This window comes from Papilio machaon, chromosome 16 (genome assembly GCF_912999745.1).
Source record: "Papilio machaon chromosome 16, ilPapMach1.1, whole genome shotgun sequence".
NCBI lineage: Eukaryota > Metazoa > Arthropoda > Insecta > Lepidoptera > Papilionidae > Papilio > Papilio machaon.
In genome coordinates, this window is record NC_060001.1 from 1810276 (window position 1) to 1821964 (window position 11689).

General features: G+C 32.1%; 2 protein-coding genes across 2 annotated transcripts; one reads left to right on the forward strand and one right to left on the reverse strand.

The window, feature by feature from the left end:
• Nucleotides 1-969: 969 nt before the first annotated feature.
• LOC106715796 (DET1- and DDB1-associated protein 1) lies at nucleotides 970-2394 on the reverse strand. Its single transcript, XM_014509150.2, has 4 exons — nucleotides 2267-2394; nucleotides 2034-2172; nucleotides 1563-1624; nucleotides 970-1289 (listed from the first exon to the last, which is right to left on the reverse strand). Exons 1-4 carry the CDS (start codon nucleotides 2267-2269, stop codon nucleotides 1188-1190), a joined length of 306 nt encoding a protein of 101 aa, XP_014364636.1. The 5' UTR covers nucleotides 2270-2394; the 3' UTR covers nucleotides 970-1187.
• Nucleotides 2395-2706: 312 nt separating this feature from the next.
• Nucleotides 2707-11571, forward strand: LOC106715738. Its single transcript, XM_045681616.1, has 16 exons — nucleotides 2707-2966; nucleotides 3174-3344; nucleotides 3842-4080; nucleotides 4328-4418; nucleotides 4509-4662; nucleotides 4819-4979; nucleotides 5162-5285; nucleotides 5705-5826; nucleotides 6455-6569; nucleotides 6656-6838; nucleotides 7294-7543; nucleotides 7895-8119; nucleotides 8899-9038; nucleotides 9598-9825; nucleotides 10288-10513; nucleotides 11564-11571. Exons 1-16 carry the CDS (start codon nucleotides 2707-2709, stop codon nucleotides 11569-11571), a joined length of 2697 nt encoding a protein of 898 aa, XP_045537572.1.
• Nucleotides 11572-11689: the final 118 nt, after the last annotated feature.

Here is an 11689-nt window from a genome sequence, read left to right on the forward strand (position 1 = left end):
AAAATATTGACAAAAAAAAAGTTGCAACTAGAAAAAAATGAAGCCCAACCTTCCTAGATGGTAAAATATTGAAAATTCAAAGTACACATTGAATAAAAACTTTTATTTTTGCATAAAAACTCTTTACAAAAACAAAATTAGCAACAAATATTAATCAAAGAGTAAATAAAAAGTCTTTCATTTGTTTCTAATACTATACTCAGAAACACAAAATTATTGGGCATATTGAAATGAGTAAAGTATAAAGCATATACATCTAAAATAACAATTTAATAGTGTTATTTCTGCACCAATTGTTAAAAATGGAACACATTTGAAGATCTAAACAAAAGCTTAACATAAGTTTCTTCTATAAACTTTATTCAAAAGGAGAACAAAGATGCCATATGTATAAAGATGAGCAAGATGTTTGTGGCATTTTATTACTAGTAAATCTTATAAGAAAAAATCAATGTATGAAACTTCTTTGATTTTCTGATAATACCAGATAAGTTTTGTGCCCTAAAAATCTAAAAAAAGGGATAATTTTTGCTAGCACTAAAAACATTTAGATTTTTTGAATTTAGAAAGAAGTGCAGATTATGTCATGTTCATTTTCTTTATAAAAGATTTTATATTAGATGATATGAACTTTAGAGAAAAAAAAAACACTCATATAATTTACACATTGGAATGAAAATTGAAATATTAATTATAATAATCTAATTCAAAAACTAAAAATATGTTGAAGTTAAAATAGCTCAATTACTTAGTGTACAAACATGAAATGTCTTAGAAATAATCACTTATTTTCAGCATTAACAAAATCTATCATTTTTTCACAAAACTGTTTGAATGAATAATGTATTAATAAAAAAAATTATAATGATGTACACAACAGAAAATTACAATTGATACTGGATAAGTGAGTGTCCAAGGGACCGCACTATTTTTTCATGATATGGAATTTTTCTCTCCAAATCAAGTTTTTCACTTATTGAAGTTATCCATCAGAATAGGACAATGTACTGAAATTTGAGAATGGCACATAACACTATACTGCAGTTGGTTATCAAAAAACATAAAACCAATAAGTCTCAATTATTATTATATAATTTGATCTGTAAATGTGAAATACTAAGGTTAATACAAAACAATTGTACACTTCACACTGTCCATAACTGTAGCACAGAGAGTTGAAAGAAGCTTCAGTTTAGAGGGGAGTTAAGGCAGGGCCTCTTGCGGGGTCGGCTTTCATCACCATTTTGTTCTATATGGCCCTGATCACGCTTCTTTGGAGAATTATTGTTCTGAAATGTCATAAGTAGAATTTTACAGTTAGTCTGTTATACTATACAGTTGTTGCAGATGTCTATGGGTAGTGGTCACTAATACAAGTGCAACAGGCTTGCTTGTTTGTTATCTTATTGATGTAAATAAGTTTGTGTATAAAAGCATACAAAAAGTAAGTAAATGATATTAGTATGCAATGTCTTGATGCTCTATTGTTGCCAGTGGTTTTAACTTTTGCTCAGTCAACTAGATAAATTGAATTGAAATGAACAAATATTAAATGATTTTACCTTTTTCTCCCACTGTTGATGTAAATATCTTAATAGGATATTTGTTTTTTCTGTTACTATAACTGTAAAAAGAATTATTACATTAAGGATAATATACTACATTGGTCAAGAAACTTCCTTACTTTTCTTTCATCGAAGCCAATCTATCATATAATGCTCAACTATATTAGAGTATTTATATTTTATTATCACATGCAAACTGAATATTAGGAAAAAGATGATAGGCATTCAGTATCACAATTACATAATTTACAAATGACCCATAGTTGAGCAAAAATTACTGAATTCGATTAAGTAGTCAACATAACTACAAGTATTTTTGAGACATCAATAATTAAGAACTAAGGTGTCTATAATCTGTATGGTACGTAGCAACATTTTTGTAATGTAAGTGCGTAGTTCGTGGTGTGAAAAAGTGTCAGTCATACTTTAAATTTAAAACGTTCCCGTACGTACTAAGCATACACTTACTTTGATCTGAAGGAATATCCTTTGTAGGTAGATATATTGAGGGTCTCTTAGAACAATTTCTTATGCCAGAATCCGTGTTAAATAAGGTGAAATTATGTTCGTCGTACGACGGCAAGTCCTTCAGGAACTCCATCACCGACTGCAACAATGACATCCGACTAATTGTCACCAAAGCAAAGAACAGGGTGTGATACAAAAATTTTAGGTTCTATTAACAAAAGTCATAAACATACCATTGCGCCCCTATTTTACTATCGAATTAGTAAACGAAAAACAAGAAAGTTATTGCTTTCGCAAATTTATAGCAAATTTATCCAAAAATAAAAGTTCCAGTCGTCACTAAAAACACTAGTCCAGATGAGAATGACATGTTTTAAAAGTATTGCCCGTTGATTCAATTTATAGCTTTAGAATTACCATAATCTTGATTTACTTGTAATGTAAAAAAAGAAATCAATGTTTTCATTTTAGCATCAAAATATTTATTATGAAATCTATTCAATTTATTTAAAACCAAATAAATCGATATTAAAATGTATATGTAGTTTCAAGCACGTTTCAAGTAGCTCTTTGCCTGGTTGGAATAGATTATAAAAAAAAAATTCTGTCGTTGGCTTCAAATTTACCGCGAATTTTAAATTTATTGCTTCTTTGTAGTTTTATTAAATTTATAATGTCCAGCTTAGTAAACACTAATTACAGCAGGACCTACAGTCCTAGTGGTAGACAAAATGCTTTATCCGATATTAAAAGGTTATTAACTTGCCGGGATACCGCGTCTCAAAATAAAGCCTGTGGCTACTTGATAGAGGGAATTAATAGATATAAAGTAAAATCTCACGAACAAACCTATATAGTCGAATATTTCTTAGACAACGACATCATAGTTTTTCTTTGTGAGGCTATATCTAATTTGGATTTTTCCTTATTTAGGTACGTATAAATTAACGAATATTTTACTTACTCTATTTTTTAATTAACTTATTAAGCTACATATAATTTTTTTAACTGCTTAATAAGAATCACTTGATAAGTTTGTTCATTAAGTATTGTAATAAGTAATTATAAATTAAATTCTTACACTGCCCGTTTCATTTTATTTCACGCGTTAACACTTAACATAATAGTCGTTATGTTTAGATCAGTATTGACGTGTATGCGGCTGCTGTGGACTGGGAAGCGTTTCTTCGAGGAGGAGCACGCGGCACATGCCACGGCCGCGGTGCTACGTGCGCTCACCCACTACGCTGCGGTAGGCTCCAACGTCGCCGTCGAAATCTGTTTGCAGTTCATTACAGACCTCTTCAACGGGTAGGATAAAAAAATGCATTATCGTAACACTTTCGTTGCATCGTATTATTGTTTCTTTTTTTTCGGAAAATGAGAGGATGATGATAAATGTTTTACAAGAGATTTTACAAGATAAAACCAAAGATGCATTACTGCTTGATATGCTCTTTTTAAACAGTTTACCGTTCAGTTTACAGATATTTGAATAGTTATGGAAGGAGAAAAGAGATTCGTAGAAAAGAGTGACAAGAATAGTGTAGAAAGTGCCTATTTCTGGTTTATTTCTTCGATATTAATTTTATATGGAATATATGTATACCCCTTGGCATCCTTACATTATTCTTAATTCTCTTAGCCACTTACCACAACCGCGTAATCGCAGATGGCTAGAACTAAGGACAGATTCATTATCTATTAAATAAATATGACGGGGTTATTCCATCGCTATTAAAATAAGTAGACCAAAATAAGGTATTTTGTTAGAAATAGGATTTTCATATATTCTCATTTTTCATCAGCATCAGCTTGCACAAGAGTGCGTCACCGTTGTCCCACCAAAGCGCTTACAGCGTAGAACAGCTGTTGGCATGTTTAAAAGCTCAAGTGCAGTACTTTAGTAAGAATCCGAGCAGCATTTTATCCAGCGCTAAAGTGCTGCAAGCTTTAATATCTTACCAACCGTCAGATTTGAAAATAAGAGCATGTGTTGCGAATTCTCTTGTTCAGATATTAAACCCTTGGTTAGAGATGCTTGTGGGTAGGTGTATATTATTTTATGTAATGAACATATTACGTTTTTATTATTCTATGCTTCTATAAAATTAATTAATTACGATAAATAAAATGGTAGAGTTGAAGTCGGCGGAAAACATTTTGCCAAACTTTTTAATGTTATCATAAACTATTAGAACTTTATACATGTGAACTATTGCTCAAGGACCTAAAATAAAATAACTAAATTAAAATAAAATTAGAGTCAGATTATGCAGGAAAGTTTGTTTTAGGTGCTTTAAAGCACACATTGCTTGTGGACGGCAATGGTATATCAGGTAACCTGCTTGTCGTGACGTCACAAATCGGATTGGACACACTCAGGTCAGAGTTTTGTTATTTCTTAAAAAAAAATCCATGAAATCTTATTTAATTAATTAATATTATTTATCCGTTTTTTTAAATTATAAATAGGTTAATAAATCTCGTACAACAAAGTAAACAACAAACTGACTTCATACAAAGCATAATAATCGATGAACAAGAACTTAATATTTTAAAAGATACAGTTTCACTGATGACAACTGGTATACAGACCACGATTTACGAGTTGGCTTTGTTTGTTAAGGTAAAAAAAAATATCAATATACAAATTCTGAATGAAATCCAGGGTTAATTTTATTCTAAAAAACCCATTGTGTGTTTTGTACCATATTTTTCACATTTCACCTACCACTTTCGTATTAAAACGTCTCTTTATTTATTTTATACCACTCGTCTAAAGGAAAACCAAATCCAAATTACTACAGAGGAATATAGTGTGTTCTTGAAGTTTTTACTCAACTTTCTTCAACACGACTCAAATTCGGGACAATTACCGGAATTCTGTGACATGCTCTTTGCTAAAGAATACTTAACAATATTACCACAAATTCAAATAAAAAGGTAAGGTTTTTTTTATTTTAAAACGTCACCTCTCATCGATCACCTCACCCCCTTCTAAATATAAAAAAAAAAAAATAACAATACGTAGTATAAAACTTTACAGTTTTTATTAACATATACAAATCCATAATATAGAATATTTTACTGAACTAGACCATATTTATTCCTGTAATAAATTCCAGAAATGACTCGACAATACGTAAACTAACTACTCTAGTTTTGGGTGAATTTCTCAAAGTGCTAGCTTCCAAATATCTATGCGTTAATGATAACGATAACAAGAAAATGTGCGCTAAGGATATATATGTAAGTGTATGAGAAATAATTTTCTTTATAGTTAACATAATAACTGAAACATTGAATAGTTTGCAGTGGGCCTAGCACGAATATTTCTGTCAAACAAACGTCACCGTTTCGTAAACGATAAAATTTGTGCAGCGCCCCGTATGGGGCATAAAGTACGTCAAAAATCTTAACATAATTGACGATGACAATACGAAAGCGCTTGTCGCAAATTAATCGTGCTAGACCCACAATTTAGGACAGATTTCTCGCTCTTACCGTGGGTTTCCGAGACCAAAATCTCTGTATAAATTATATCGTCATCCGTGTTATTATCTTGGACTAAACATAGATAACAATATGTTTTAAAAGAAAATTATGAGGTTACTTTACTTTACTACTTTGAGTTTGGTAGTGAATTATTACTGTATGACTATTTTCAGCACGGTCTCGTGGAGTTACAATACGGGATAGAAAATCCTCAAAATTTAGGACAACAGCTCGAAAAGACTCGTCCATACAGTTTGCTTATTTACATCTACTTTTCTAGCCAATCATCTGACAAGTATTTTATACACTTTTTATTTAGAATTACAATCGTTCTCTGCTTATTTCATAGCTTGATATTACATCCTTTAAAATAATTAAAAACAAAATAGAAAAAGAATTGTTCAACCATTGATCCTTTTGGAAAAGAGCGCACACAAAGTCTTGCATCTTTTTTTTAGTAAACTATAGAATAGATGTAGTGTTAATGGTACTGTTACCGGAAATGTATAAATTATATAAATTACTAGCTGCCGCGCGGAATTAAAAAAAAACTTAATAAGTAGCCTATGTTTCTTCAGACTATGTTCTACATCTGTGCCAAATTTCATCAAGATCTGTTGAACTGTTCCGGAGATACCTACAAACAAACATCCATACTTTCACATTTATAATATTAGTGAGATAGTAAGAAGTAAGATTTGAAATTAACATTCTGAATGTATTACAATTTATATTTAGGAAATGTATGGATTTAATACGAAAAGTGTTTAATATAATTCATTTCACACATTTCCTGGCGATTTCTGGAATTATATACATTTCCTAGGAATGGCGAAATGTAAACAACGGTGGATTTCATACATTTCCGTTAACAATACTAAAACTCGCCAACTATTTCATAAAAAAACCTACTACTTTTTCAGTCCCGAAGAAGCAACAGCTAAGCTACTGCCGCACTTAGTAAAGCATATTTTACATCTACCCGCAACGTTAAAGCCACCTTTTTATATTATTAAAGCTCTTTGGCTGGTTTTTGCTGTAAATATTTTCACTTATTTAAAATGTTTTTTTAATAAGAGTAACCTAAAACCAGTTGAAGTTCAATTTTGTTTTCTTTGATTAAGATGTCTACAATATCCAATACTTCGTTGAAATCTTTAGAAGAGCGAGTTTATTTAGAAAAGGCTACTCAGCGCTTGATCTTGTTATTACAACCGGACCCAACTGTATTTTATACACACAATCCTGCTATATTACTGTGGTCGTTCTCCTCTTCAAGGATTCCTGACTACATTCGTACTGAAGTTGTAAGTAGTAAAATTTTACATTTATCTCTGTTTAATAAATTACTCGACATGTCATCAACCTGCCCTTCTCCTTATGTAGGGTCGGCATAGTATGTATTACTCCTCCATACATTTCAATCAGCCGTCATATCTGAATTTACACCCTTCTTACGCATATCATCTTTCACACAATCCATCCATACTTTCTTTGGTCTTCCTCGACCTTTATAGTCATCCAAATTCAGTTTCAATCGAGCCCGACCCATACATGTCTAGTACAATCGACTCGATATGCTGTATAGACTGGAAATAATGCTTTTATTTATTTTTAATTTCATAGAGTAGTGTAGATTTTTTTTTTTACATTTTAAACAGAGTTATGTTGACACATGCACACGCATTACAAAATCATCAACACGATCTTTATAATTTTTACTAATTTCATACCAATCAATATGAAAAAAATTATATTCTAGCTGTCGCAATGGCTAAAAACAGAAGATTCTTTGCCTGAGGATATGACCAAAGAATTTGAAGTGTGGAAATTATTATTGAATATTCTTATTAAATGCAAAAATAAAGAAGTTGTAGCAAATTGTATGGAGACATTAAATTTGTGCTTGGAAGAGGCTGACGAGGAATCTACACATGCATTTTCTACTTTAATATGGTCCATGCTACCTGAAATTCTGTCTAAATATTTAATAGACTATAGCTATGAAATAGGTATAATAAATTGCAGCTTTAATATATTTGTAGTGCAGAAATATTTTACTTTCAAACGTAAAAATAAAAAAACTCAAGATTCACGTTATATACATGCTAGCTGTCGCCCGCGACTCTGTCCGGGCGGAATTAAAATGAATACATAATGTGTGCCTATGTGCCCAGACCATGTTCTACACCTGTGACGAATTTCATCAAAATCCGTTGAGCCGTTCTGGAGATACCTTCGACACACATCCATCCATTCATCCATTCAAACATTCGCATTTATAACATTATATAAGTAAGATTTGTAAGAACATATTATTTTTATTAAGTACAGACTCTACAACAACTTGTAAATATTTTCAGAGACAAACACATGTCATTTAATGGATTTAGCAACATCCTTATATCCTTCCGAAGTAGATCAGAATGTTTGCATTAAAATCGCAGCATTGCTTACCGCAATATTTTCAAGACATAATGTTGATAATCCAAAAGAGAGAATTGAAGTTAGATATCATTACGAATACGTTTGTTTAAAGTTGTGCCTGATTTTATTGAATTTAGCTCACAATCGTCATGACAATAGAGGTATGGAGATACATTTTTAACCGTTTACTCAGTTCTTACGTCCATTGTTAGATTATTTTCGCACTCTTGAGTTAAGCTTAGTTGACGATTCTCAGCTTACTTAAGCGGTGCTAAGTGTAGGATTATTATACTAATTTTACACACTTAAGTAAGTTTTTTTAAAGTGTGGCAGATAGATCCAACGAAATCATCATCATCATCATCATCAGCTCACTATACGTCCCCACCGAGGGGCTCGGAGCCTACCCCAATTTAGAGGTGACTAGGCCATAGTCAACCACGCTGGCCAAGTGCGGGTTGGTTGACTATCCAACGAAATCGCCTCATTGATATACCAGTCGTATGCAACATCTATGCATTTTAGGTCTATTACTACCTAGTTGCAAATTTCTCCCCCACTAACAAGCCACACGGAATTTACATTGTTAAACGACTGTTTAAGAACTGTACCTCTAAAGAGAATGTTTTTATATTACAAGACCGCTGCCCATAGACATTCGCAATTGCAAATGCGTTGCCTACCCTCAATCGACTAAGGAGGAGACGCACAATCAAAGAATATTTAACCTTCCTATGCATCTCCTCCTCCATCAAATCCACCTCCCCTTTCCATCCTTTCCGTATAAGAAAAGGGTTGGAAGGGAAAGAGGACTAAAATTAGGCCTTCGGCACCACACTCATCAGACGAAACGCAAAGAATATGTTTAAATACAAGTGTTTCGACAATGGAAACCCATGTGTAAACAGAAAAAAATCAATCATTTTATTTCTTCATCCAGTTCTATTGATCTTCACAAATCGAGAAGGATTCCTTCCCGCTGTCTTATATACATCAAATCATTGTGACGATCGCGTATCTTGTGTTGCTTTGCAACTCCTCTCTTACGTGGTTCGTTACTTCACCAAAAACAACTACCAGGTCAGTGTTACAGTGCAATAACAATTTATATATTGTTGTAAACATATAAAATGTAACAATACTATGAAATAAAATAAATTGTTATGATATGCAATAAACATGTTATGTTACGTTAATTTAATTTTGCTGTAAGTATTAAATGGACGTAAAAAAACTGTATACCAAATGATTGTCAATCATGATATGTTGTTCAAGTTGACATAATTTATTCATATATATAAAAACTAGCTGTCGTCCGCGACTCCGTCCGCGCGCAGTTAAAAAAAACTTAATAGCGGTATGAAAAATAGATGTCCGATTCTCAGACTTACCCTAGATGCACACAAAATTTCATGAGTTTCGGAGGAGTTTAACCACAAACACCGCGACACGAGAATTTTATATATTAGATAATGCTTTAAATAAACTTTTTACTTTTATTAGGGTTAAAATGTGAATGTTTTCTGTCTAACTTTTTGATTTCGGAAATCAACAAAGAAGTTTATATAATTAATAACTTATTATCTTTTTTGTTTCATTGTACAATCTTTAATTTCTTATTTATATTTCACAACAATAGCCAAGATATGTGCTGCAAGTTCAAACTGAGCAAGTTATAAAATCTCTACGTAGAGACAGTGCGAAAGAAAGATCCGCTTTGCTCCTACAATTCGTATGTGCTATGCTAAGCTCTGTCAGTACACCGCTCGCTTTGTCTAGTGAACTTAGCACTGCAACTTCGGGTAACCAGCAATGTAAGGCGTTACGAGCGCTCATGTTTAGGATTCAACTTAGCCTTTGCTGTAGGGTAAGTAAAAGTGCATGTTCAATGTAATAATAAAATTGAATTTCGTTACTAAATGTTCAGGTTACCGTAAAGAATTACTTATAAAAATCAGCTCAGCATCAAAGCACTTGCACCTCTAATATATAATAATTCTAAATGTAACGTGGTCAAGTGAATTTATTTTTCTATAAACATTTCCATGACTACTCACATTTTGATAAATTTCATACATGCTAGAAGTATAGAGGTTGTCATATATCTTGGTGGCTCGAAACCTTTGTACGAGTCGCTGCGCAGAATACAATGTTATGTGTAGTGGTCGTAAAGGGATGCAGGGGTAGGACACTGCGCAGCGCGCCAACGACCTTGAGCCGTCAACATATTTGAAAAGACGTATACCATCAAAAGCGACAATACAAGAGTATCAAAAATTACAATTCAATTCACAAATTAGTCAATTTTTATACATTGCATCAAATGCAGGATTCGGACGAACAGAGAGCAGTTGGATGGAAAACTTTAACATCGATTTTCAAATACGCAGTATTATATAAAGGAGATGCAAAATTAGTTGCAGTACTAACATCACAGCCATGGACACACACACTAATAAGGTTTCAACTCACACAAAAACTGACGGACGAATTTCTATCATTTTTATCCGACTGGTTGACACTTCTACAAATAACAATACAAAACTCTATAGCCGGTAGAAATTGTTACATATCTAAATACAATCCATTATCTAAAACTTTGATGTTATTAAAAAGTAACTTACAAGTAAATGAAGAAAAAGAAGTGAAAAAACAAATTTTGAAAATCGTTGACAACATTATCGTGGGCGGTAATATTGATTTCACATAAAAACCGACTGTGTTAATTTTTGTACTTTGTCATGTTATTTTTGGAATTAAATTTATAACAAAATATATGTACGCGATTTTTTGTTTTGTTTTATTTTTGTCGTTAATATACAAATTATATTTTAAACACGGCAACGAAAAACTAACTATCTAAGAAACACACATAGTGTTTCCTAAAAGCCCACATAAAACTAGAGAAGAAGCCCAAATAACTTATTTGATTAAAATCAAATTCATTTCAATTCAATCAATCATCATTTCAATCAAAGTCGTGTTAGTTACACTATTTATAACTCAAGAACGGCTGAATCGATTTGACTGAAAATTGGTGGGCAGGTAGCTTAGAACCAGGAAACGGACATAGGATAATTTTTACCCCGTTTTCTATTTTTTTTATTCCGCGCGGACGGAGTCGCGGTTAACAACTAGTTTTAAATGAAACATATATTAAGTACTTGGAGATGATCAGACAATGAAAATAATAACAATAACATTGTTAACTAATAAAGTATTCCAATTAAAAGTGACCGTAGTTATAGAAAGCCATACATAGTTCTAATTAACTTTCTATTTTTATCGATTGCCCAAAAAATAAGCAGACACTTTCCATGCGTTTTGCATTCCAAAGGACGAGAGAAATTATAGTTGCATAGCTATAGGCGTAGGAGCTTGCTTTGAATAAAAATGAGAGTGAAAAGCAATACTCGATTATTGTTTGTTTTATTTTATAGAAGAGTCTGTTACATAAATTATATTTTCTTTTCAACCCTGCTACATGAAGTGAACGTTTTACAATATATCTAAGGTGTATTGGAAGATAGATTGGGATGAAGTGATGTGGACCTTTATCTGTTAAAAATAGATTACATGTAAAATGCATTTCCCTTTTATGGCAGGAACTTGACAAATTATTAAGAAAAAAGATCTTTTGATACAAACAACAAACAAGTTTGGATTCAAATTGCAGATATATCACACAGGACTACTGAGACATATTACATAATATGGTATTGTAAGTTTGT